Source organism: Pogona vitticeps, chromosome 15, assembly GCF_051106095.1.
Source record: "Pogona vitticeps strain Pit_001003342236 chromosome 15, PviZW2.1, whole genome shotgun sequence".
Classification (NCBI taxonomy): domain Eukaryota; kingdom Metazoa; phylum Chordata; class Lepidosauria; order Squamata; family Agamidae; genus Pogona; species Pogona vitticeps.
The window spans coordinates 12,209,494-12,237,383 of NC_135797.1; the positions used below are offsets into that span (position 1 = coordinate 12,209,494).

General features: G+C 49.3%; 2 protein-coding genes across 3 annotated transcripts in view; both read right to left on the minus strand.

The window, feature by feature from the left end:
* The window catches only part of SF3B2 (splicing factor 3b subunit 2), a 43,939-nt gene that overhangs the window by 9,131 nt on the left and 6,918 nt on the right, over positions 1 to 27,890 (minus strand). The window contains exons 1-11 of one of the 2 annotated variants that reach the window (XM_078382102.1): positions 9,030 to 9,183; positions 7,686 to 7,732; positions 6,972 to 7,049; positions 6,452 to 6,700; positions 4,581 to 4,689; positions 3,312 to 3,397; positions 2,670 to 2,775; positions 2,215 to 2,303; positions 1,530 to 1,748; positions 969 to 1,103; positions 79 to 159 (exon numbers count right to left, since the gene is read on the minus strand). In XM_078382102.1, the coding sequence (XP_078238228.1) occupies positions 79 to 159; positions 969 to 1,103; positions 1,530 to 1,748; positions 2,215 to 2,303; positions 2,670 to 2,775; positions 3,312 to 3,397; positions 4,581 to 4,689; positions 6,452 to 6,700; positions 6,972 to 7,049; positions 7,686 to 7,732; positions 9,030 to 9,150 (1,320 nt within the window). In that variant the 5' untranslated portion in view covers positions 9,151 to 9,183. Of the gene's footprint in view, positions 1 to 78; positions 160 to 968; positions 1,104 to 1,529; positions 1,749 to 2,214; positions 2,304 to 2,669; positions 2,776 to 3,311; positions 3,398 to 4,580; positions 4,690 to 6,451; positions 6,701 to 6,971; positions 7,050 to 7,685; positions 7,733 to 9,029; positions 9,184 to 27,890 lie in introns of those variants that run through there. The other variant, XM_078382101.1, reaches the window with a different exon arrangement.
* Positions 14,168 to 27,572, minus strand: LOC144584890 (cation channel sperm-associated protein 1-like). The gene is made up of 12 exons (XM_078382108.1): positions 26,676 to 27,572; positions 24,701 to 24,928; positions 22,917 to 23,030; positions 21,788 to 21,947; positions 20,366 to 20,457; positions 19,161 to 19,304; positions 18,896 to 18,959; positions 18,269 to 18,341; positions 17,082 to 17,139; positions 16,527 to 16,614; positions 15,305 to 15,419; positions 14,168 to 14,371 (listed from the first exon to the last, which is right to left on the minus strand). The coding sequence occupies exons 1-12, from the start codon at positions 26,962 to 26,964 to the stop codon at positions 14,342 to 14,344; spliced, it is 1,455 nt and encodes a 484-aa protein (XP_078238234.1). The 5' UTR covers positions 26,965 to 27,572; the 3' UTR covers positions 14,168 to 14,341.

Here is a 27,890-nt window from a genome sequence, read left to right on the forward strand (position 1 = left end):
GAGCGTCGTCCTGTGTCCAGGCGATGCCCAAATGAAATCGTCAACAAAGGCTTTTCTGGGGGAGGGGGGGTTCCCTACCTGTTTGAGTTCAGCCACAGTAAAACGGTTCATTCGGCGCAGCTTCTTCTTGGACAGCTTAGGCGCTTCCGGCTTCTTCTCCTGAAGGGATTTGGGAACAGATTGAAAGCCGTCACTCTTTCTTCCTGCCACTTGTATTTTACAGGGAGTTCTGCATGACAATAATTGAAATGCGCGGCTCTCCAGAGAGATCCCCTCTCTCCCTTGCCTCCCACTGAAACTAGGATAGGCAAACGCAGGCCCTCTAGAGGTGTCTCGGCTATTTCGCGCAATCTCCCGTGGCCGGCGATGCTCAGATGGGAGCGGCAAGCCAAAAAACATCTGCAAAAACTCAGCCGCTCACCTCTGCTTTCAAAGCTTGCAAGGTGTGTGTGTGTGTGTGTGTGTTTCTGCAAATGCAACAGCCATGCCTGCTCCCCACTCCTGGAACTGGATTCTCACAGGTAGACTGTGTTCCTCTAAGGAGGCTTCATTCTTCAGTTTATTTAATTTTATCATTCACATTTAATTCCTAATGTCCCCCAGCGTCCGGGGAAGCTCTCCGGGAGCATCCGGCTGGCCCAAAAGCCACGTGGATGACATGGCGCACGACCCCAAGGCGTGATTTATGAATCACTTTCCTTCCAAGAGTTCAAACGGGTGTGCGCCGCTCTCTCTTCCTCGTAACCGCTTCAGCCTCACAGCAGCCCTGCGAGGTAGGATCAAGCCAAAAGAAAAATATACCTGGCCCAAAAATCATTCACTGTGGTTCAGTGAAGCTGGAACTTCCCGCAACCTAGCACCATCGCACGAACCACTCTCCCAGACAGGGACTGGAAGCGCTCTCCTCTTGGCCTCACTGAGGAAGGCACACACACACACCCTGGCCCTCCCAGGCCAAAGGGACTTACCTGCTCATCGTCTGAGCTGTCATCGCTGTCCTTCCGCTCCTCTTCAAAGCCTTTCTTCTTGGGCAGGGCAGAACTGGCCACCTTATCGGCTTTCTCCGGCTCTTTCTCCTTGTCCTTCTTGACATCGTCCGTCAGCTTTGGAGAGGAAACGGACAAAACGTTGGGCCGGGGATTTCCGCAAAGGGAGGAGGACTGCCATTTCTCCCTATGTTTCTCTGTCAATCATAATTTTCCATGATCCAGCAATGCGACAACTACACCACACAGGCCAAAATCCTGTTACTTAACATAGCAAAAGGCACTAGAAAAAGGGCCAATGAATCAGTGGAGATTTGTTGAGTCAAAACCTCCCTGACTCCCATGGATTCAACTCAGCCTACTCTGAGTGTGATTCACAACACGAAGAAACAGGATTTTGGGTGTGCATTTAGCAGTTAAAAAGCAGGGACCCAATCCACCCACTCAGCGGCAGTCTACTCATCTGGAGAGGGGCAGGTTCATTACATTTTGCAGGTGGCGGGGGGGAATCAGGAAGCCCTCCCCCCAAAAAACCCTCCTTACCTTGAAAGCCTCAAAGATCCTTTTGAAGAAAATGAAATTGGGGTCGTAGATCTCCGGCTCCTCCGTGACATACTCTATCTCCACCGAGGCCTCGTTTCCAGACTCCTCCTTGGCATCCTGAGTGGGGGGGCTCTCTTTCAGGGTGGCGTTTCGCTGCTGCTGCTGTTGCTGTTCCTGCTGCTTCTTCTTCTTCTTCCGGTTCCGACGCTTGCGGTTTTTCTGCCAAACAGAGGAGACGTCACAAGGATCCCCAAGATCAAGCCCATCCCTGGCCACCCCACCAAACTGGGATAAAATGTCACCGATTGTTCTAAACATCTCCCTTTTTAGGGGGCTCCTGTCACATTTCACGTAGAAAATGCTCCCTTTTTCAAAATGGGAAGTCGACATATGCTCGCCGCCTGTTTTAATTTCTTTGTTTTCTAAATTCTGGTGGACTGTGTGAGCTTCGGAGGACATCGAGGGCAGAAAATCGCCTTGGGACACCCTGAGGTCAGCCGTCCCTGATCTGAAGCCTCGCTGCTGTCTCCTGGAAGCATCTCTCTGAGCTGGGCTTTTTGCTCCTGGGATGCATTAGTTCTTTTCAGAAAAGTCCCCCACCTTGATCTTGGAACTGCACAGGGAAAAAAAAATGAAGGGCATAACGGCCGCAAGCCTTCATTTTTCAGCCCACTTTGCCCCTCACCTCTTTCTTAGACAGGGCTGCAGCGTCTTCCTCAGCGTCTGAAGCAGAGATCATACCCAAGGCCCTCAAATCGGTCTCCATCTCATCATCTGCAAGGGAAATGGGGAGGGGGACGAGTAAGGCAGGAGACAACCGACACAAGATGCCTGCTCTGGAAAACCCCGTGAAGCCTCTCCCTTCCCACCAAACCATTCCGTCACCTTTACTTCTCTCCCGTGAAGTCCAGCATCAGGCTTCTGAATTTTCACCAGTGGTTTTCCTTGCCATCACAGAGCATAGGAAAGTTTGTCATGCTAAGCACCACACACCACTAAAGCAGACCTCAAACCTTACACCTGTGCAGTACAATCACTTGGAATGTATCTAAGCCCACATAGAGAAAGGGTTGCCCATTTCCTCGCCTCCTTTCAACGTCTCTCTCTCTCTTTCTCTCCTGCCAGACCAGAATCCCTTACCTGTGATACTGGGGACAGCTATGAGCTCCTCCTGTCGGATCTCCTTGAGCTGAAGGATCTTCTCCAGGGCCTGAGGGATTTTGGGGCCCACCCCAGAGTCATCCACCTGAAAGTGACAAAACAGGTCTCATTTCAGCTCCCACCAAGTACATCATGGTGTAATGAGAAATACGCTGGCCAGTTCCAAGGAGGGGGGGGAGGCAAACCCATTCACATTAGATGTGCAAATCTAATCCGTGCAAAATTATTGTGCTCCGGGATTCTGTTTTATCAGATCACGGCCACCTCTTCCAAAACTACAGCATACACTGTGTTTTCTTGGATCGAATGCTCCATGGTAAACGTGCGCTACGGAGGCGCTATACAAGCTAGTTCAATTAATAAACTCTACACTATATGACACTATATCTTTTTTCTCATCCCACCCACTTGATTCTCCATAAAACACCAACGGAATCTCTCCGAAACCCAAACCACAAGAGGGTCTTTGCAGCAGCATCGCCCTGCCAATTTGTTTGAACTGGCCTAAACCAGGTGTAGAATCCAGTGAAGGCCTTTCCTCCCCCATCGCAAGTCCTTCCTTCATTAGATCATGTCTCTCTTCCAGCCACTCTCTTGCACCCCCCCGTGATAAACACCCACCTCTCGACTGTCTTCTCCAGGAGGAGGAGGGGGGCCACGGGGCCTTGGACCCGGGATGCTGTTAGATGAACCCACAGAGGGATTCCCTAGAAAAAGGAGGGGGAAAAAAACAGTTTTTCAAGAACAAACAAGCAAGACACTCCGTCCTCGAGCTGGCCACTGTTGTCAGGTTTTCTCACCGCCCCCAACCTGGGAGTTTCAAGGGCAAGAGAAGAATGAGAGACAGAGGACGAGATGGTTGGACAGGATCATTGAAACGGCCAACATGACTTTGACCCAACTGTGGAAGACAGGAGGGCCTGGCGTGCTCTGGTCTGTGGGGTCATGAAGAGTTAGATATAACTTAACGACTAAACAACAATGCCAGGCGGGGGGGGGGGGGGGGGGACAGGTGGCTTTTAAAGCTCAATTTTGATTTTGCATATAAGTGAAACTATGCTGACAGTCCCACAATGGGAAAAAAATTCTCCACTGCTTCTCAAAACCCCAAGAGGCTATTTGACTTCCCTTGGTACAGAGTTCGAGGGATCACACTTTGAATGACAAGAAACTTTGCTTTTCTGATTCCCTCAGATTCCTCCCCTATTTTGGCAACCAGCCTCCAAGGCTGAAGGCCCCTTCCGTTCAACAATCCCCCAAACGAGAGATTCTGAGGTTGCAACGCTTGAGAAGCTGGGGGAAAGGGTCATTCCATCAACCCTGATAAAAAAACCTGATCCATCTGTGAGCTTCTCCCTTCCCATCTGCGTTATTTTTCAACTTTAGGTCCTCCACAGGCATTCTGGAGTTTAGCACCCCCTGGCCGTACCACCTAGGGTTCAACAGGAATAGAAGTCCACCATGTCTTTAAAAAAAGAAAAGGGGAATTTCTTTTAAAGATTGTAAGCTCACAGGCAGGAGTGGATTTCTACAGATTACACGGTACGATACTCCGGGACCTCTTTGGACTGAAAGGGACAAAAAGATTTAAAAATCAGCCACTGCATCTCTTGTATCTCGTTTGCATTGGGGAAAAAAAAGATGGAATACAGTGGGTAACCTCTTCCTCCAGGGAAGTTTATTTTCTGAAAAACCGAAGAGAGGGCCGAGTCTGGGATCGCCTTGCCCGAAATATGCTCTTTGTTCCAAAGGGAATCCATCGCTGACATTTAATCCACTACACAGACAGAAGACGTCTGTAGCACGTTCAGATGCTACTTGTCTTCCGTGAATTAACGAGCACTCCCCATCACGACTGATTGCTTCCTTCTCTCAACCCAGGGAACTTACCTCTTGGCAACCCCGGAGGTCTTGACCCCACATCCGGAGAAGCTCTGGCTACAGGAGGGGTCAGCTTGGACATATCTTGCTGACGCTCTTGTTCCATCAGAGCAGCAGCCTGAGGAGGTGGGAGAAGAAGCCGGACTGAGCCCAGTACAAAGAGGCAGGAAGCCCTCTTAGAGGGGGTGAAATCCTTCTTACGGAACGGCTGGGCTGCCTCTCCCTAGCCAGGGTGACTCCCTGCCCTTCCTCAAAGGACTACACCGGAAGACTTTTCTGAAGGTAAAACAATGCACTCTGCTTTCAGTTATGATCCTCTCCCGAAAGCTAAAGATCCGAGTCCTCGTGATTCTGATTAAGAAGCCAATCCGAAGGCCTCGTGCAGAGTTAGTCCAGGAGTCTACGGAGTTCAATCCTGGCTAAAGGGAGGAGAAGCAACCTGGGACCTCTTCCAGATCTTTTTGGCAACAAAAGCCCCACTCAGCCTGCCCCACTGGCGTTGAGGGGGAGCCAGAGTCCAACATCTAAAAAGGCATCAGGCTATCAATTTCTGACTGCCAAGCGTCCAGATCTCCTTCCTAGCCCCATCTGAAATGCTGGGGAATCTCCCACGTGCCAAACAGGCATCTGACCGCTGAGATTCAGTCCCGGCTCTTCAATGCCACATTCAATTCGGCCACTGAGTCAAACTTGTGACATATACACACCAAGACTCCTGCCAGGTTCTGAAATAAATAAAGCTTGGCCTCTCTCTCTCTCTCTCTCTCTCTCCAACTACCTGTTTGGCTCCTTGATCTAATCCAGGCCATTCTCACACCAGCTCCCGGGGCCAAGGGTTGATCGGCTTCTGCCTGCCTAAGGGGATTTGCCTTTTAAAACTATACTCCAAAGGAACGATTACAGTGGTGCCTCACTTAACGAGCCCCCCGTTTAACAAAGAATCCACCTAGCAATTTATTTTTTGTGGTCGCAAAAGCGATCGCATTGCGATCTTTTTAATGGCAAAAAATCGCTTTGCGATGATCGGCAAGCTGTTTCACTTACCGATTTTCGCATAGCGATGTTTTAAAAAACAGCTGATCGGCGGTTCCAAAATGGCCACCCGCAGAGTTTTCGTGCCCTTTCCTCGCTTACCAGGCAACGAAAATGGTGGTTGTATGGAGGATTTTCGCATAACTGTGAGTTTTAAGCCCATAGGAACGCATTAAACGGGGTTTAATGCATTCCTATGGGCTTTTCAGTTCCGCATAGCAACAAATCCAGATAGCGACGATTTTTCCAGAACGGATTACCGTCGCTATGCGGGGCACCACTGTACTCTGAAAGGGCCATACAGTTTGGCTGCAGGAAGAGCAACGGAGACTAGCCAGGAAAAAGCCTTGTGATCAATAGACACTAGACAGGCGGCAACAACAGCCACGACAACAAACCTACAGGGAGACCAGCAAAAAACCAACAGCAGCAGCATCAGCAATGTGGGAAGGAGCTCAGCCGGGAGGGTCAGCACGATTCACCGCTGTTCGAGAAGCCGAAAGGCAGGGCAACATTTTAAAGCCACGAGAGAGCAAAGGCAACCGCAACGGCCTCCCCTGACCCGGTGCCTTCCAGAGGTGTCAGGAAACACTTCCCTCCAAAGCACACTTTTGGAACCCTTACACCACATGGGGCTGGGACTTCATGCAATGTTTCAGCGACCTTACAGACCATCGATCACAACCCCTGGCCCAGTTCAAGAGGCAACCGAGGGACCACCGCAAGTCTAGTCCCGGCTTAAATGCTTCAGCAAGGCTGGGCTTGGTCTTGTTCATTTCCACGGACACCAGACCCCTCTTCGCTCTCCTTCCCTCCAGCAAAAAAAGAAATCTGTACATCATCATTACCTGCTTGACTCGTTCCTCCTGCTGGATCAACATGGCAGCCTGCTGCTGGGCCAGCTTCAACCGCTCTTCCTCGGGCAATGCGGAAGGATCCACCGACTGCATGCGGAGGGGCGGGCCCATGCCGGGTGGCGGCGGAGGGGGTCCTACGCCTATCGGGAAGTTGAGGCCCATGCCAGGGGGAGGCGGGGGTGGAGGTGGCTGCATCGGGGGCATGCCCATCGGGGGCGGGGGCAGAGGCATTCCAGGGAGCTGTGAGAAAAAGAGAGGTGGCAAATGCTGAAAAGAGGGTCGGAGACACACTGTGCCGTGAGACTGAAATCCCCAAAAAGAAAGATAGGGACGTTGAGCTACAAATTGCAATCCAAGCAGAACACCAATGCAGCTGGTTCACGTCCGCCAGGAAATGGACTGGGACGATTCTGCAAGCCCGCGTAGGTTCTACCACTGAACTATTGCTGTCCCCAAAGCCCTCTGATCTTATGAATGCAGCCAAGGTGGTCTTAGCGGACAAGTGACTCACCTGTCCTGGCATCGGAGGTGGGGCGGGCTTGTCTCCATCATCTCCCCGCAGAGCGGGTCTGTTCAGCACTATCCCCGTCTAGAAAACAAAAAATTAACTCAGAATTATACGCTTCTTCAAACAGAAGGGTGCACTCTTAATTATTTGAAGCAGAGGGGAGCAGAAGATCTTGACCTTCTGGTGGGTCTACGAAGGAAATGGTTAAAGGAGAGCCTGTGCATGGTGGACGTAGAACGGGGCTCTTACTGTTTATAACGGCCGACTCACTGCTCGTAGACTTCAAATCTTCCATAGTTAAACTTTTAACATTTGGTGCCACTTGCGTCGATGGGGACAAAACAAATGGTATCTCAAACTACAAATCAACAATAATGCGTGGAGATGCACAAGAGGCCAGCAATTCATTAAACCCTCCTGCATGGATTTCACCACCCAAAAGGCACTTTCTGTCGAACAGAGACCTGCAGCCCTCCAGACAGCCTGTCTTTCATAACCCAGATGTCGTCTTTACTCCTGAAGTTCCCCTGGTCTTGTGGAGATGGACCCGTTGAGCAACATCAGGCTCACAATACCTACCCCCACATGAGGCTGATCCCCAGACAGCTTCACACACACCTTAATCCTCAAGTAGGTGGCCAAGATCAGAGTTCACACACATGCACACCTGGCAACAGAACACATCACCTTCTACAAGCATCAGACATAAAGGCTCACCTGAAGCGTGTACGTTTGCAGACGTTCCACCAGCTCCTCACGGCTACCTGGAAGGGGAAAAAAAGATGTCACTCATCAGTTGCTCTATATCACTTGTATCTGTTGATTTCTTCAATATTCTGCTTTTTCCCCAGTGAATTTAAGGTAGCACACATGGCTTTCCTCCCACTTGCCCACTTTACCCACATCACAATCTGTGACGTAGATTGGTCTGTGGGGGGGGGGGGCAGTGACTGGCCCAGGGCCACCCAGTGACCTTCATGTCTCAATGAGGACTAGAAACTGGACATAAAAATTCCTTCTTTAATATGGTATGGTACCATAGTGACTCTCATCCATGCTAAGATGTTCCTAAAAGTGAGCAGAAAGACACAACTAGACTGGGACTTACAAAATTTGTGGTTGGCTGAGGAAGGATTAAGCATTCCACTTCACCTTTAATAACCTGCTGCATTTCCATGTTTGCTGAAGAAGGCTTCCTCCTTTGGTAGCCTAAATCCTAGCTATGCTGAGCACGGAGGAAACACAGAGGTTCCCCTGTTCTTCCCAAGCCTGTGCCCTTGTCTGTAAGGAATGCTATGCACTTCCATGCACTTGGCTGCAGCAACTGAGCCCCAATACACTGTAGCTGTTGTGGGATTATCGTGTGCTGCCAAAGTCAGCTCTGATTTAGGGCGACCCTTTTCAGGGTTTCCCAGGGAGACCCGACTCGGAAGCCGTTTCCCGGGCCCAAGGCCACCCCCCAGGCCGGCTCTTCTCTTCCAGGAGACCCAGGGGGGGGGGAGGCGGGGAGGACTCGAACCCCCAACCTCGGGCTCCATAACCAGAGGACCTCAACCACCCATCTACCCATAATAAGCTCCCACTAGGTTTCAATGCTAATGTTAAACCCTGGTTTTAATCTTGAGGTCTGTTTTAACTGCTTTTCTTTCTTTTTTTTAAAAAAAATATGGTATTTCAAAAGCACCGGGGAGGTTGTATCGATGATGGGAGCCGCCCTGGCTCCCCGATGGGCACAGATGTGGGGGGTGTGTGGACTCGAACCCCCCAACCTCAGGCTCCACCTCCAGAGACCCCCCCAAAAGCCCCCCCCTGAACTCCCCCAGTCCCAAAAGCACCCGAAGGGCTCCCGAGGCCCACCTTGGCTGGAACCCAACCCTTCCACGCTCTCTGTGTCTACAGAACCTGGGACTCGCCAACTCCACCTCCCATCATCCCCACACCACTGGCCAGGCTGCCTCGGATGGGGGGGCCCCTCGGGATCCTTCCCGGCCCCCTCAGAAGCCCCCCACCCCTCGGCCGGGCCCCAAGGCCTCCCCTCGGCCCGCAGACACCCCCCCTCACCTTGCGTGGGCGCCCCGATCTCGGCCAGCTTGGCCTGCAGCTCATGGGGAGACCAGGCCGCGTATCCCGGCAACGGCCTCTCCCCCGCCTTGGGGGGCTCGGAGGGCCCCTCCGCCGCCATCTTGCCTTCTCCCCCGCCACGGACAGCGCGCGGGGTGGCGTCAGGAGGAAGCGACCGGCTCTCGACCAATCGCGGCCGTGCAACGACACAGGCGCGCGACGCCCAACAAGGCGGAAGGGCGCTCTGGGCAGAGGACCAATCGTCGCAAAGGGGAAGCGATGGCGCCAGCCGTCCACCCGGACCAATCAGGAAGCAGGGACTCTCGGGCGGGAGGGAGAGAGGGAGGGAGGGAGGGTGGCGCAATGATTTCTGGGAGCGGTAGTTTTTAACTGGTTCCGAGGCTCTCTTGTAGTGTCCACACAGTATTTTTTTTTATTTTTTATTTTGGGGTGGTAGTAAACTCGGGAATGGGGAATGAATTTGCACGGAGAGGAAAAGGTAGAGATTCCTGCTTGAAATTCTGTGAAGCGAAGACATTATAGATAGTAGGAATTAGACCTGGAATCACCTTCATCATCCTTAGAACTGCCAGGGACTCTCTATAATTTATCCAGTCCAGTCCTTCTCATGGAAGCACAAGAGGGATGATGTTGAGGAGAGATGATTTTAGGCAGTTTATATATATGTGTGTGTGTGTGTTTTCCTCTTTTCATTTTCCCTCCTTCCCTTGATATCAGGTGTAGTAAAATTATTATAATTATTATATTATATTATATTATATTATATTATATTATATATAAAACATATAATATAATATATATTATATAGGTGTAGTAAAATTACTATTACTATTACTATTATCATTATCATTATTATTCTTATTCTTATTCTTATTATTATTCTTATTATTATTATTATTATTATTATTATTATTATTATAATACACACCAGCCATATTTGGTTTGGTGTTTGAAGAAATGGACTTTTGCCCATCAAAACTGGCATGGCAACCAACGTGTTCAAGTGCCACCGTATATATATATTTTTTTGTCCTTTCCTCCCCCCCCCCTTTCTTTTCGCTTTTTCACTTTGCCAGCAGGCTCAGACAAACTTAACAAGGCGACTCCTTTGAAAACCACCAACAGCTTGGTCAGAGTTGCCCATATTTTATTTATTGATTTATTTATTTGATTAGTACCCCGCCTATCTGGACCAATGGACCACTCTAGGCGGTTCCTATGGAAAGGGGGCAATGGGGGCACACCCTCCCCCCCCCCTGGGGTGCTTTCCGACCAGCTGTGTCCCACAATTTAAAAACCAAATATAGGCTGTTGAGGAAACAGAGCAGAAGGCGGTTGTTCTGTGGAAGTGTGAGCCGTGCCGGGTGGCCTCTTCCATAGCCCGTCTCCGTAGCCAGAGTGTTAACGGGCTGGGGAGGGTTTTCTCTCTCCCTCTCACCCCCCCACCCCATCACCCATCTCATCCTCCTTATAAAATGTCCCTTTTTCTCACCAGGCCTGCTCAGCCCATTGCTGGCTTGCTCAACCGGCTCGCCTGCAGGACGAGGTGGTCCTGACCCGACGGGGCCTGGATCCGGCCCACGTGCACTGCTGAGGCTCACCAAGCAGCCCCCACCCCCGGGTCTCCCCGGCAGCTCCCCTTCCAGGATGGCGGCTCGAAACTTGGGGGGAAAAATTTTGGAGACATTTCCTGTGATGGCTCGCATGGCGATCCATGTTTTGGTCCAGAGGGAAGGTAAGAACCGAGATGGACATTCTTTATTCATGTTAGAGCAAAAATGTTAAATATTCAAAAGGGCCCTTTTGTCTGAAGGGATGCGGACAGCTAAGAAAGTCAAATATCTTTGGAATCGAGTCTAGTATGTGTGGGAAGTACCGTCGCTTAATTGTGCACGAGGCGAATCATTCAGGATACCGTTAGTCATCCCAGGAAGAAACCAAAGCTTAAACTGAGGTTGGAGGATGCTGTGGCTTTTGAACGTTTGGCTTCTGTATTCATTGACTTCGAACGGTACTGCAAGGTTAAGGAAGTTTGTGTGCTGAAAATTATAATTTTTTCCATGCCATTTCCAAGCTAAAGTGAAGTATGTTGTTTTGCATGTCTTTCTTTCTTTTTATGATTATTCACCTTTCAAAATCAACGTGTAAAATCCAGCCATTTTGTAACATGAGCGCAAGAGTTCATGTAGCAACATCTGGTTTGAGGTGCAAAGCTTTCTGCGGTAAAACTTATGGCTTACGGAGTATCATGCCATTTTGAGTTTATAATGACCAAAATTTCAGGCTGTTCCCTTTCGATACGAATTTCTCTGTGGATTCTGCCGTGTATTTATTGTTATAAACTTTTCTTGAACTTGTTATCCTTTATGTTGTAAGCCGCCTAGAGTGGTCAAAATGATAGGCGGGGTATAAATACAATAAATAAAATAAATAAATAAATAAATATTTAATTAAGACATTCCACATTGCAAAGAAAGTATCTGCTTTGCTGCCCTTTCGTCAGAAGATGTGTTGTTGATTTCTCTGCTGGAACTGTTTGCTGTACTTCATGCTGCTAACTGCTGGGAGGAAAGGACAGCATAAAGCGAGGTAATATGTATGAGCCCACAAAACTCCCTTATTTTGATCAGGTTCTTTCTGAAAATTGATTTTTGCCCTCTTTCCCCGAAAATAAGCCAGGATCTTATATTAATTTTTGCTCCAAAAACGCATTGGGGCTTATTTTCAGGGGATGCTGTATTTTTTTTCCATGTACAATCTACGTTTATTCAAATACAATCCTCTTCTTCTGGTGGCTGCACACGGATGGAAGACAGGGTTTCACTCAACTGGGGCTTATTTTTTGGGGTACAGCTTATATGACGAGCATCCCGAAAAATTATACTGTACTAGGGCTTATTTCCAGGTTACATCATATTTTCGGGGAAATAAGGTAAAATATAAATCATTTAAAAATCTGACGTAAAGTTTAAATAAGGATTGAAAGTACTTTGATTTAAATCAGATCCACGCTGGACCAGATTCTCTCCACCCTGCAGGAGAAACCTGGATATTCATTTCAGACAGCCAGGCCAGGCTTGAGGGCCACCTTAGGGAAATGTGTTAAGGGCATTCTCGTGGTTCTGGGCCAAATATTCTGTTAAATTACGGCGTGAGAGGTCTGTCTGTCTTGCTAATTGGACTCCTCTATTCCTGCAGATCTCATATCAGTTCTGTAATCTGGAGATTCGACCCTTAATAAGCATTTTTCCACACGAGGTCCACCAAACTCTGTGAAGGAGCTTGGTTTTTCATTTAAGGTCTCTGTTGCTGAGTATGGTGTGGTTTCTTTGGACCCATTGTAAGTCAGTTGTCCTTTTGTTTGGGGCAGTGGTCCCCAACCTTGGGCCTCCAGATGTTCTTGGACTACAACTCCCAGAAGCCTTCACCACCACCTCTGCCAAAGAGGTCTTTTTATTCTGTGGATGGGGTTTTCTTACCACCGGACAAGAAATGGGCCATCAAGGGAATGATGGATCCTGTTCTGCCCTTTCTTTTGGACCAGGGTGGGAGGAGACGTGGGAGGACAGGGAGGGAGGAAGGAAGGAAGGGGGGAACCGGGCCATTTGTCCACTCCTGGGGCAGGTGGGTTCAGCAGCCGAGATAAGGAGGGGAGGGATGAGCAGAGAGTAACTCGAACCCTAAGGGAAGCCTTCTGGGTCCTTCCTGTCTTGACTCTGCCCGTCTGCTTCTTTGACCCCCTGCTTCTGTTCAGACATTTCTTTAAAATAGTCTTTTCCCACGAGGTATAAACCTTTCGTGCCCCTTGCTTGCTGGTATAGAAAACTCGCGTGGACCTTTTCGGTGTCGCTTGTTGTTGTTTTCACCCGTGTTTATAGCGTCTGGTGTGAGTTTCTGTATCTTTCTTTAAAATTGGTTTTGTCATTTTGGGAACAACGTATTGAAAGGCTGTTTTTGTTGTTGGGCCTTCAAGTCACCTCCGGCTTCCGGCAAGCCTGTGAATCGGAGGTTTCCGGATCTCTTCCCCCCCCCCCCCCCGTCAGCTTTTGAACCCTTTTCGGCCACTCTAAAAAGGAGTGGAGGGTTTTTTTGGGGGTAGAAAATATCTCTTTAGTTGCATGTGCGCCTCGGCCTGCCTGGAAAACCCTGGAAAGAGTCGACCGAGGGCAGAATCCACTGGAAGGCACACAAGGCCTACTAGAGAACGTGAGGAGGGGCCGTTCCAACATCTGGGAACATCTGGAGCGGTTTCTGCTCTGCCCTTCCTCTATGAAGATGCTGCAAGCGTTTAGACTCGTCAAGGGTTTGGGGGCAAATCCTGTCAATATATACAATTTTGCTAAAGCATTGGCCGGGGGGGGCACTTGCCCCTTTGTGACCCGAGCCCTCGTTTTTTCATCCTGGGGGAACGAGGGCATCCCCTCCACCAAAAGCGAAGCGAGGGGGGACCTCTGGCGGCCCAGAGAGAGGGAACCCCCAACCCACCACCCCAGAGAGGGGGACCCCCAACCCACCACCCAAGAGAAGAGGACCCCCGACCCACCACCCCAGAGAGGGGGACCCCCAACCCGCCACCCAAGAAAGGGGGACCCACAACCCACTGGTGGCCCCTAACCCCAGAGGGGTGGGGCCAACGACTGCTCACCATCCCCGCTCGCCCTCCTAAGTCAGCAGAGGAGAGCGACCCAGGCTGGCCCGGCCCAGACCCGAAAGGGGCAAGCGACGGAACGGCCTCCCACCCAAAGCGGGTGTGCCGGGGGGGCAACCCGGAGATGCGGACAAGGCCAGCGTGACCCTTTGACGGGTGGCTGCCCCAACTGGACGCCCCTGGAGCTAGCTGAGACTGTGGGGCGCTGGGGGGGGACGGGATAGACACCTATTCCCTGCCCTATGTAGGACAGGACCAGACTCCATTCGGCCTCGGAGTATAGGGGCCAAAGAACACTGACGGAACTGCTCCGTGCAAGCCAGAGAAGACTCTACGTCCTTTGCGCCAAGACCTCATTTATTAACCAACAAGTGCCTTTACTTTACATGTATGTCCTCTTATGCTCTGGACCGTTTTGCCTTATTTCAATTAATTTAATTGAATAGGGGGGAAAAATCCCTAAAGCAGATGGCTGTGTTGGACTTTATTGAAAAATCTATTTCATACACAAATCATTTAACATATACCCTAAATAGATACCAATACTATTCCCCCAAAAGGAAGCAATGAACGAAAATAGTAAACCACGAAGAGCAGGCAGAAATTGCCTCTTGCCGGCACCACGGAAATGTCTTTCTGTCCATTACTTCGGGAGGTCATCCTGTTGAGCTGTCTGAAAAGAGGAGGCGGGGGGGGGGATAAACACGGAACAAAGTGATTTATTTCATTTTTTTAATCCAGTGGCTGCAAATGATTTTGGACGACTGCCCTCTGTATCCTTCATCTAGCGCGGTAATGAATGTAAAAAGCAACGAGAAAGTTTCTCAAGAGATTAACCGCCAGCTATATCTGAGGATTTCCTCCCTCTTGCTAAGCAACTGCTTGGGTGACACGGAGGTTGCTATTCTGAGGCTTTACACCCTTCCTACTCCTCCACCATTGACCTTTGTTGCAGACGGCCATTCTTGGGTCTCCATAACAGCTGCTGACACACAGCATGCATGGATTCTGTCAATGGATTCTGGGGTTTTTCCCTGAATTAAATTGCAGAAACAACCGAGGGCCCCTTCCCTTTTTCAAATCATCAGCAGTTCACCCGCTCAGCAACCGGTCGCTTTGCTGGAAGGAATCGAGGCCTACAAGACTCAGCCTTTTGCAACTGCAAGCTTGCTGGATGAAGTCCCATCCTCTCCAGCCTGTATGGACTACAACTCCCATCATAGACATGCAGGCTGAGACTGGGGGGAGCGCTAATCGTGGACACTAGGTTTTCGGAAAGCATTTTTTTATGATTCGTTGGTCACATTCACATCCTGTCTCTTCCTCCACGGAACTCAGGGCAAGGCCTCGGGCTATCTCCCTCTCTGCTGTCTCTTCACAACCGCCCTGCGAGGTTGGCAGGCTTGAGACATTGTGACTGGCCCGAGGTCACCCGGTTTCATCCCTCGTTCTACCTATTTCTCCTCCTCTCCAGAGATCCTGACGGGCGAAGGGTATAAGATGACCCGCAGGACGTTGGAAGGAAAAAGTCAGTTATCCAGACCATCTCCCCCAGAAGCTGGCCTGGGGGGGGGAACATCTTCATGACCTCAAGAGGGCCCCTCACCTCAAAGAAAGTATCCAGGATCTTGTCCGTGGTGGACGACTGAGAATGGAACTGCTGCTGATGGGTCTCGATCGCGGTCATCAGCTGGAAGTACTTGTAGAGAAGCTGCCATTCCCTGAACCAAGGAAACGGTGAGAGGTTTTAAGGAAAATCCCCGGCTTTCTAGCTCCTGTTTGCTAAGATTCTTCTCCATGTCCCCTGGAGGACATCAGAGCCTCCCAAATCCAGCCTCCATTCATTGATTCATTGATGCATTGATTCATTCATTGATGCATTGATGCATTGATTCATTCATTCATTCATTCATTCATTCATTCATATACCACCCCATTGGTGTATATAGCACTATTCTGAGTAGCTCACATCCTTTGTTCTAGCCTTCTAATAACTCAAGTTAGATAGGACTTAAATGTTTTTTTAAAAAACTTATCTTAGAACATTGATATATTCATACATCCATTTTTAGGGTTTTTTTTAAAGTTCAGTTTTTTTATTGGTTTTTAAAAACAGACATCCGTATACAGTATTCTCTTAAATAGGCTTGCTTGTGCTTACTCAACAAAAGAAAAATAAAAAAAAACCAAGAACTTATCGGATGTTCAATACGTTCTACTTGACATAGAAAACTAAACTTATCTAGGGCTGGGAGAGAAACTTCCTCCACTAGGTTTTGGTGGGTGTAGTTTTTTAAATTTGTATTTCAAATACTCTCAAATCGCAGGCCTCGGATGGTGAGATAAGTAGGGTTTTTAAATGCAGTGCTTCTGTATTGTTGGCTCCGACAATCCTTGTTTTTTTATTATGTTTGATTTGGATGCGAATTGCATTGTGTGGCTCGTTTTCCTTGTTGTGAGCTGCCCACGGTCAGGCTTAAGCCCCAGAAGGATGCAATATGCGTTCTCCTAGAATTTATTATGGTGTCGGACTCCGAGGCCCATCAGCCCCTCATCACCGGCTGGAATCAAGCGCCTATAGCTCCATGGTTTTGAGGCTGGGGGTTCGATTCCCCCGCTGGGCCTCCTTGATAATCCAGAGGGTCCCTTCCGGCTCTGCCGTTCTAGGAGGATGATGACATCTGAACTGTCGCAATTCCCTGATAACTAAATATTCTCTCTCTCTCTCTCTCTCTCTCTCTCTCTCTCTCTCACACACACACACACACACACACACACACACACAACCAGCCCTTGCTGTTGGTTGGGCCGGCCCGGATCCCGCTCACCTCTCGGCCAACTCGAGGTTCCCGTATTTTTCCATGACCATCCGCCTAAAGAATTCTTCCTCGCGTTCCTCTCTCTTTTTCCCCTTCTCTGTGATGGGGAGGACACAAACAGACCAGCGAGCAGGTTTAAAACAACAACAACAACAACAAGCGTTGTGGGTTCACTTCCTTTTCCCGCATCCCTGATTTCAAGAATCGATTTGTCTGAGCTGTCGAGAGGACCTGTCCTTCCGATGGGGAATGTTGTTTTAAAAAAATCCAAAAAACGAAATTCCTTGCATGTCTGATCTGACCTTTGCCAGCTTGCCATCAGAAATTTTTTTTGGAGAAATTCTAATTTTTCTCCTGGAAAATTCTGATCTCCAAGCCCCGTGCCCCAAAATTTCAGGGTCTTTTAGGCAATCGTAGGAGAAAGTCGCTCTGGGTCCGCAGACCAGCTGTCTTGCTTTTCTCAATTACAGGGCGTCTTTGAGAATTTGCTCATTACTTGCCGCAAAGGCAATCCATTGAGCATCCAATATCCCCGCCCCGAGATAAACCCCATGGCAGGGTCACCTGCTGGCTTGCTAGAAGGACCGTCCTCCTTTGTGCTGTCCTCCGGCTGGATCAGCTTCTGTCAATTTCGGGGGAGAGAAACCACAAACACATAAGTCAGCAACTTGGTCACCTGTCCTTCTCATCTGATCTTCAAACGGATGACGGCGAAGCCTGGCCTGCGGAGCGCAGGTAGCCCGACCCTAACCCCTTCCCTGGTCTGACCCCATGACAGCCGGAAGGGAGAGAAAAAACATACGGTCAGAATTTTTTTAAAAAATGTGCCGTTTTGATCCCGGAGACCTCCAAGACCAACCGTTTGCACCTAACTCCAAAATTAGGTACCCAGTTGAAAAATCCCTGTTAGAAGTGGGGATCTAGGTTTTTACTTTGATTTAGTTTTTGATATTTTCTGACGTTTTTGAGCCTAACCGAAAGAGCTAAAGAAAAGCTACGAAGAGAAAAGGCTAAGCCATCTCAGTATCCCACCCCTGCTCTTGAAGATGATGATTGTGGCAATCCTCTGATTACCACCGCCGGTGTTTCTGTGCCCTTCGGGTGGCAAAGCACAACGACTTCCCCAGTGTTAAAAAGTTGACGTTTTGGAAATTAAAAAAGGCTCTGATTATTCTTTATTCCACTAGATGGCAGCAAAAGATAGCAAACCCATCTTGTAGACCCTGATGTTGGGAAAATGGGAAGGCAAGAGGAGAAGGGGACGGCAGAGGATTTTTAGCAAGCTAAAATAAAAAATCCAGAAAAAAAGGATTTTGACATTTATTACCAGAACTGGCCAGTAGAGGGAGCCAGAGATGATGCTGAATACATAGCATGTTCTCTGGCTCCCTCTAGTGATGAGCTCTGTAAATACATCATGAAAATACATATTTCTAGGTTTGGGGTTTTTTAAAAATTATTTTTAATATTGCCAGATTGCGGATAAGTGAAGCCGCGGCTACCGATCCCATGGAAAGAGGGGTCCGACTGTATTGAATTGCAACCGAGATTTGTTTAGGCATTGCTGTTAGACAACCCCCATAAATACAGCCCATGCATTGAATCAATGAGGATTAATTACCCCCCCCCCCCGTTGATCAGCCTACCCACCCACGACGTTAACTCTATACACGCAGCACCGCAGGAACAACCCTGGGGAGACATGCACATTTTGGTTGCAAGGGGGGGGCGGGTCACACAGTCCCACTCACCTTCTGCTTCTGGAGTTCTTGGCGCTTAAGCAGCGCCACCTGGAAATTATCGACCAGGACTGCAATCACCAGGCTGCAAGAGAGAAAGGGACACAGCTGGCAGATGTGGGTTTTTGGCCCTCCAGATGTTTTGGATGTCACCCCCCAGGACAGTCTGTTGGGGTGGGTGGGGGAGAAGGCAATGTAGGCAGCTTTGGTAGACTCTCCTTAGGGAGAAGCCGCGATAGGCGAGACGTAAATGAATGTTCTCTTGCCATTTCATCAAGAGTCTTTTCTCGATCCTCGGACGTCTCTCGACAGCCCACGGGTGGGGCGGGGGGAGAGAATTTTCTGGACTCCGGATCCCATCCAGTGCTGGCTGGTGGATTGTGATCGTGATCGTTCCAAAAGTTATTTCCCCCCCCCCCCACTTTGGGGGAAGTCACATCGGTTGGATGTCCCCGAGGGGGCAGCCCCCAGCCCACCCCAGATCATTTCGACTACAACACCCATGGGCCTGAGGCAAAGGTTGACATAAGCTGGGAGCCGTCGTCTGACGCAGAGGGAAGCCAACTGGGGGTTTTGGACTACCCCCCCCCCACACACACACCCCTTTAGCCTATGGGGAGAATCCTGTCATGCACTTACTTGAGAAGCAGAAAGTACTGCACGAGGATGTAGACGATGAGGAAGATGATGACGTACCAGGCCCCTGGAAGCGAGAAAAGGAACACGGTGAGGGCAGGACCATCCACGCCGCCGTGGCCTTCGAAACAAGCCACGGGGTGGCCCACCAGCCCACGGCAAGGCACAGAGAAAGCGGCCCGACACGGGTTTGGAATCTGGGCCCTTTTCCTGACGCCAAAGGACTTCTCGAACCGAGAAACGCCGGCAGCCTCTCGGCTTCTCCCACCTGCATCGTAGCAGGTCAGGTAAATCAGGGACCAGTCGTCCAGCGTGAATAACTGGAACAGGGTGAAGATGGTCTTGAAAATATCTCCGAAATGTGCCGGGTCGGCGTCACAGAACATGTCGCGCATCACGACTGAGGACATGACTGAGGGGCGGACGGGGAGCGTTAAGGAATAAAAAGATTGGTGGGGTTTTTTTCCCCACCTCCTCCTCACCTGCCTTTTCCCCCTCCAATGTTCCCAAGGGGGGGAAACCACGGTTCCCCTCCTCTCCTGCTTGAACGGCACAATAACCCTACGAGGTAGGACAGGCAGCGAAAGGGAAGGTTTTCCAGCTTATTGAAAGGGAGAGTAACCGAGGGATCCACCCCTTATACAGGGACACATCCGTGTTTTCCTTGTCGAAAAGTTTTGAGGTCCATCGTTACGTCCCCCGCGGTTTTGTCTCAAAAATGCCTTCTGTTTGGGAACATTACCCGGGAGAATGGGGGTCACTGGGAACAAAATGATCTTTTGTTTTGGGTCGAAAAGCGAAGCCGGATTTGGGCTTTTTCTTTTCCTCTCTTAAAATGGCAATATGAAAAAGAAAGAAGGTTGAACTCCCTTGGATTTAATAAGTAGCGCTACACTGACGCAGCCCCCCCCCAAAAGACAGAGGCACCCCATCCTAAGCTGCCTTCAATAAGATTCACCATATACAGTGGCGCCTCGCTAGACAGTTACCCCGCATGACAGTTTTTTCACTAGACATTGACTTTTTGCAATCGCTATAGTAATTCGCAAAATAGTGATTCCTATGGGGGAATTTCGCTGGACAATGTTTGGTCCCTGCTTCACAAATCGATTTTCGCTAGACGACGATTTTGACAGCTCCCTCCGCGCTCGCAGAACCGGTGTTTTCGGGACCTAAGCTTCGCAAGACAGCGATTTAAACAGCTGATCTGCAGTTCGCAAAGCAGCTTTCCTATGGCTGATCTTCGCTAGACAACGACGATTCTTCCCCATTGGAAGGCATTAAACAGGTTTCAATGCATTCCAATGGAGAAGTGCTCTTCGCTAGACGATGATTTCGCTAAACAGCAATTTTAGTGGAACGGATTATCATCGTCTAGCGAGGCACCACTGTATTTTATTCCTTTTTGTTCATCATGTTTTGATGCTTCCCTCTCCCTCCTGCCCACCCATCCACTCCTCCTGGGAAGGATACAGAGTAAAGTAAACATGACGATGATGATGGCCCCAATGGACTGGCACGACAGCATAAACGTACTGGTGACTTCTCGAACGTTTTCCATCACCCTGCAGAGGCGAACAAACGAACCGGCAGATGGTTAGTTGAGGGGGAGGAGAAGGTCTACCTTATCTCTCTGGCCAAGCACGGACGGCAATTTGGCCAGAAATTCAGGGAAACAAACGATTCGTAGGATAGCCCCAACAGTCCACTAGCCAGCAGGGACTGGGAAAGGTAGTCCCCCCCCTCCAAAAAAAGGAACTTTCCAAACTTCAGGGGAAACCATCCCATGATAAAGAGGGCTTGGCAGTCATATGGACAAGGCTGGGAAGGGTGTCGGAGGCCAGCGTTTGGAAATCACTACAGTCGGATCCCCTTACCCGCCTAATTGGTCTCTGCTGCTTTGCTTGCCCATGGTTGAAGAATATTTTAAATAGGATGCGAAAAATCCCCCCCGAAATATATTTCTAATGGTGAAGTTACCAGAACTGGCCACTAGAAGGCGCCAGAGACCATGCTATGTACAGTACAGCCCAGCCTTCGCTATCATAACAGCGTTTGTTATCATCTGCATGTTGTAACTACAGTAGGACACACGGATATGAGGGTGTCGTGTTGTTACAAGGAACAGGTGATGGCTACTAGTCCCTTTGGGTGTGAGCGTGAGAGTCAGTTTCAGAAGCAATGTCATGAAGATGAACGAAGCTTCGACATCATGTCCAATATTTTCTGCCTAAACCCAAAGGTAACTTTTAAAAGTGCATTTTAGGTGCATTTTAAGTGGTTTTCTGCAAGGTTTAAGCCCTCCTCTTTTCAATACCACATGGCAAGGGAAGTGATTTTTAGTAACAGAGCACAGACAAGCGTTCTGACTCCCGTCCTCTGAAGATGCTGGCCACAGAAACTGGGGACATGTTAGGAAGAACAACCTTCAGAACAAAGAGCCTGAAAAAGCCACAACAACCATCAGAAGTAATTTTTGGTTGTTTGCTTTTTTTTAAAAAAGCATGTGTGTATTTACCAGTTGCAGTCTCAGAATTGGCCACTAGGGGGAACTGAAGAGCAGTTCATTGCCTTAATGGCAATAGATGCCTAAAACTAACATGGCTAGTAGTAGTAGTAGTAGTAATTGATGATGATGATGATGATGAAAATAATAATAATAATAATAATAATAATAATAATAATAATAATAATAATAATAATAATAATAATAATAATAATAATAATAATAATAATAATTCCAGAGGCTCTAGGTCTATCACAGGAAGCAGAATGTCATGGCACTAGAAACCCTGATCGCATATAATGCTACACAGTTCCTCCATCAAAGGATGTCCCGGACACATTTCTTTCAACTCATTAAAGCACTGGTGGATCTACAGACTAGGCGCTGACCGGAGCGTGAGTAGGAAGCGGATGGCGCGGATGGCGCGGATCCCTTTGCAGATTTTGAGGACGCGGAAAAGGGTCACAGTGTTGCCCCGATTCCCTTGCCTGGAGGAGATGAACAACGGCAGCAGAAAATCCAGCACTGTCATGATCATGATGAAGAAATCTGGCCGGGAGGAAAGGAGGAGGAGGAGGAGGGAAAAAAAAACACAAGTGAACGCTCGCAGCCTCTGAGATTAGACAGTGCAGCTGCTAGCCTTGCTCACAGTTAAGCTGACAGAAGCAGGAAACCTCTCCTGAGCATGGGCAGAGTGCATTGGAGCATAATTCCTCAGTTCAGAAAAAATATCTCTTATCACCTAAGGCAAAGAAACAAATAGCTTTTCCAAGCAAAAAAAAGAAAAAAGGTTTTAATACATCCCAACCACAAACTGTATGAGTCAAAGGGAATCCTATCTCTTTCCTTGGACACATACGTAGGTTTTAAATTTTGGTATAAGGGCTTATTTATACCATTTGTTCTCCCTTGATATAGAGTGCAATCCTAATTCAAAGATGTGCTGGTTGTAGAAGCTAATGGTTAGGTACAAGCCATGAGGCTATGAAGCCGAAGAGCACATCATGACCATCCCCAAACCAAAAAAGGAAAGCCCATGAAGCAGACAGCCGAATTGGTTCAAATTAACAAGCGAAGAGCAGGTATTTTGCAAAGCTAGTGGCTCTTAGTTGTCCAAAGTGGAAGCAGAAAGCCTGTAATTTAAAGGGACAGTTCCCCTTACAGAAACCCTAAGGAACTGCCTTTCTGCACAAGACAAATTGTGTTAGAGCATTTTGCTTCTGAAAACAAGCAAGAAAACACCAAAACACTGATTTCACAGTAGCCTCTTGATTTCCCCCTGCCCTGTCACCAGAACCAACTTTGGGAATTACGTGGAATTCCACATGCAGTACAACAGTTTTGGCATTCAAGGGAAACCAAATCAAATTGATTTTTCACTTTGAGACCTGATTTTTATTTTTTTATTTATTTATTTGGTTGGGGTCTACTTGTAAAGGTCCACTCCCAGTGTTTCCATGCCATCTGAGAATGAACGGCCCCTGTTCAGAAATCCACCCTCCGACCACCGAGACCCACCGGTATCGTTCCACGGGTCACGGAAATAGTCCACGCCTAAGGCCACTATCTTGAGGATCGCTTCCACCACGTAGACGGAAAGGAAGACAGGATCCATAGCTGAGAAGAACCACTCTAGAAAGTCAGAAGAAGAGAACCGTTAACAAGGAGAGAAGGAGACGCCGTCTTTCTCTACGAGGAAAGCCACGGCAGTCCAAGATATTTTGCTGCCTGAGTCAAGGACCTGTGCCGACAAATGGATTTTTTACAAAACCCGCACGGACCTCCCTTCTCTCTCTCTCCACTGCTGTAGACACAGGATCATAGCAAATTAAGAAGTCCACCATTTCCTGCCCTCTTGCGACTGTTAAAAATCTGCAGGCTTTCGTTCTGCGTGATGCGAAGGAGGCCCAGCCTTCACGAAAGCCCAGAGAAAAGCCGCAAATGAAGCCGACACTTAAGGACGGCTTGGGAAAGTTCCTTTCTTGCATGACGACGACGCCTCCTCGAGTCCCCAGCAAGGCTTGGCCCCTGTGGGGAAAAAAATGCGATTCTACCTGGCTAGGTTTTAGGGAGACCCCAATACGAGGTGGACCGACTCCCTCAAAGAAGCCACGGGCTTGAATGTGCAAGAGCTGGGCAGTGGAGGAGGGGGGCATTTTGGAGACGGCTCCTCCATGGGGTCGCCATGAGCTGGAGGTGACTTGACAGCCCACGAGGAGACCGAGGTGGGCAGCCCACGAGAAAAGCCCCCGAGTTCAGTCTTTTGGGACGCCCACCAAAATGTTCGGAATCAGAGGGCATTTCAACGTCCCTTCAGGGAGACAAAGACTGTGGGTGCACCGAAAAAGGACGGTTAAAAAGGACAGTCGGTGACAACGTAGAGAGTGAGTTCACGAGCATCTTTCAGACCAGCAACGGCGCAAGCACAGAAGGGAACATATCCTTCCAGGGACCAGATCCTTCCTCCTTCTTTTGCTTGGCCAGCTGTGCCGGGCCCGGACGTGGGGTCTCTCAACTGGGGGGGGTTCCTCCTCCTCCTCTGGATCCAGGGGTCCTCTGGTGGGGGTCCCCTCTGCAGGGGAGACTGGCCGAGGCACCCATGCAGCTAATGAGATATTTCCTACCCCCAAAAAAACCCTCCACTCCTTTTTACAGTGGCTGAAATGGGTTCAAAAGCTGACGGGGGGGGGGGGGGGAGAGAGATCCGGAAACCTGCGATTCACAGGCTTGCCGGAAGCCGGAGGTGACTTGAAGGCCCAACAACAAAAACAGCCTTTCAATACATTGTTCCCAAAATGACAAAACCAATTTTAAAGAAAGATACAGAAACTCACACCAGAAGCTATAAACACGGGTGAAAACAACAAGCGACACCGAAAAGGTCCATGCTAGGTTTCTATACCAGCAAGCAAGGGGCACCGAATAGCCAAAGAGATCTTTTCTATTCCAAACAACACCAAGAAAGGTTTATTAGAGGGGGGGAAACACAGCACCGTGTGTGGAAATGGAAGAAGGAAAACCGAGAATCAGAAGGAAGGGGGTTTGTTGTGCTCTGCTGCTTTTCAAAAGTTCTTCTTAATATGGATTTCATTTACTGTTTTTGATACAATACTCGTTAACGTCCTTTGAAATATTTGTCCCCCTTCCTGGTTTTAGCTATGAACTATTGCCTTTTCGTTGTCGGACGTCAATGCCTCGGGTCCCTCTCAGGAGAAAAACCGGGTGTCAATAAAGAAATAAATGCGGATCGGGGAAGCTGTCCCTCCCCGGACGATCGATGGCGACGCTGATGACTGGCTTACCTCCCCGAATCTCCACCACCGCAAATGTCTGAGCGACCAGCAAGATGTTATTGATGGCCACCACCGTGCCGATGAAGATGTCGAAGAACATGGACTGCGTGAGGTTGTAGATGATACTCCGCAAGGCGACAAGGTACGGGACGGTCTCTCGCCAAGCGCGGCTCACCAGCTCCCGTAAAGTCATGCGCCGGTGCTTCCGCTTGTGGTGGTGCTGGCCTTTGCCCCCACCTGCGAGAGCAACGGAGATATTTTAGGAAGGGCCTGGAAGCCATCTTTTCCTTCACCCTATTCTGCAGGTCTCCGGCCACGGGAGGTTTGCTCGGGATCCGCTCCCCTTCTGCAAGGCACTCTGCACGCCCCCCCCCCGAGTCTCCCAGTCTGGCCCCTTGTTCAGCGCATGAGCTGTTCTCCGGCCCACGCTCCAACAGGAAGGGACCTGTCTCTGATCCAGGATGGGTGATAACGCCCAGGGCTTGGTCCTGCTGCATGCCGCAACCAAGGCGGGGAGACCTCCAAGACCAGGATCACAACTCACCGACTTGGGCTCCTTCCAGAAGGGAAGCCACATGAGCCCGTTGCAAGGAAAAAGTACAAAAGTGGTGCCTCGCTTTTCCCCTTATTAACACATATTCCAAAAATTTGCCCCATATTACATAAAAATTGTTCTTTTTCAACTCTCCTTTCTTCATCTTTAAATTACAAGTTAATTTATCATTTAATGCTATATTCCATATTTCTTTATACCATTCTTCAATTTGTAATTCAGTCTTTAATTTCCACTGTCTAGCAATAATCAATCTAGCTGCTGTTATTAGATTAGTTATCAATTCTTTAAGCATTTTAATCATTGACCGGCTGCTCAGCTCCAAATCAAGAATCTAAGCAGTTCTGGAGAGGAAGACAATAGAAGAAGAATGAGAAAAAGAAAAAAAAGAATATGGCAAGAGGTCCCGTACATGGTGGTGGGGAACACTGTTATTGTGTTGTAAGTGTATATGTTTTATGTATATGATTTGTTTTTGTTATAGTTATAAATAAATAAATAAAAAAATTTTAAAAAGTGGTGCCTCGCTAGACGATAATAATCCGTTCCACTGAAATCGCTGTTTAGCGAAATCATCGTCTAGCGAAAAGCATTTCCCCATTGGAATGCATTGAAACCTGTTTAATGCGTTCCAATGGGGAAGAATCGTCATTGTCTAGCAAAGATCGGCCATAGGAAAGCCTCTTTGCGAACCGCCGATCAGCTGTTTAAATCGCTGTCTTGCGAAGCTTAGATCCCAAAAACACCCGTTTTGCGAGCGGGGGAGGGAGCTGTCAAAATCGTCGTCCAGCGAAAATCGGTTTGCGAAGCAGGGACCAAACATTGTCCAGCGAAATTCCCCCATAGGAATCACTGTTTTGTGAATCGCTACAGTGATCGCAAAAAGCCAGTGTCTAGCGAAAAAACTGTCATGCGGGGGTAACTGTCTAAAAGAGGAACCACTGTAATAGGATCCTAAAGATTAATGAATTCCTTATGGGATGGATAGGGTGACGTGGGCTCTGTCCCATGAGAGTGGCCCCACAAAAGTGGCCAACACGTCTATTTCGATCACCCCAGAGTGCAGGACAGGCAACAACGGGCTCCAGTTAAAGGAAGCCAGATTTCGGTAGATCAGGAAAAACTTCCTAACTGTTAGACCTGTACAACAACAAAGCCCATGACTTCGGGAGCTGGGGAGCGCTCCAGCCCTGGAGGCCTTCAAGAAAAACCTGGATCACCCCCTGGCAAATCTGTTTGGATGGTCTTCCTGCCTTGAGCAGGGGGTTGGACTGGATGGCCTTGTAGGTCCCCCTTCCAACTTCACTTTTCTATGATTCAGTGATTTGGGGGGAAAAACCTGGTTTCCAGCGGCCTTTCCCCTCTGGAAAACCGGGCCCTAGAGGAGTGATCTTGTCGGGACCCCCGAAGCGGGCGAGGTCCCGATCCTACCTTTCGTCTGGTGCGTGGGATACGTCCCCTTGCTCCCTCTTCTGCTCTTATGGGTCTTGCTGTGTTTCCTCGAATCTCTGGACCTGCTGGTGGGGTGGGAGATCATAGAGGTGGCCGCCATGAGGGTGGACGGTTCTTGAGTGGGTGGGAGGGACAGAGAGACCACCGACCCCTGGCCGACGGGCGTCGCGGAGGTCCCGGGAGCCCCAGTGGGGGCCTGATCCTCTTTGGTCAGGATTTTTTCCATCTGAGGCAGTGAAGGCATTGTCGGGACGGTGAGATAATTCATGGTGGCAGAGTGGATGGAGCCTTCTGCTCACCGCCCTTAAAGACTTGGGTAGCGTCCCCCCCCTCTATACCGCCTGCCCAGCGCTTCCCGGCGCTTTCCTGCCTGTTCACAGGGGAGAACGCGAAGCCTGGGGCTCTCTTGGAGCACGGAAGGTTGCCAGCCTTCCAAAGACAGAAGGGTTGGCCTCCCCTTTGTGACGTCATCAGAAGGCGACAGCGTGGCGGGGGTGGGGTGAGACAGCGCGATGGGAACGCGGGAGATCTCGGTTCGAATCCCCGCTCAAACAGAAGTGTGGGCAACCCGTCATGGAGGGCCTTGCGTTTGAGGCTGGAGAAATGTCGTTTTCTGCCGAACGTGGCGTTCGAGGGACCCGACGTGGACAGAATCTCGTGCCCTGAAGGCAAATCACGGAAGCTTAAACGGCAAATCGGGGGGCAGGTGAGAAAATTTCCCATTGTGACAGTCACACTCCATGAGCCCCTAAAAGCGGGCCTCCTCTAATAACGGGTGATCTATAATGCTTCCTTTGAGCATCACCCGGGAAAGTCCCCAGGAATCCTCAAGGCCCATTGGGCAGCCTCCGAGATCAGCCAGGAGGGAAGTGAGGATGCAACAGCAAGATGGAGAGCGACACACGCCACCTTGAGCTGAAGGATCTTCTCCAGGGCTTGAGGGATTTTGGGGCGCACCCCAGAATCATCCACCTGAAAATAACAAAACAGGTCTCATTTCAGCTCTCACCAAGTACGCCAAGGTGTAATGAGAAATACGCTGGCCAGTTCCAAGGAGGGGGGGGGGAGGCAAACCCATTCATATTAGATGTGCAAATCTAATCCGTGCAAAATTATTGTGCTCCGGGATTCTGTTTTATCAGATCACGGCCACCTCTTCCAAAACTACAGCATACACTGTGTTTTCTCGGATTG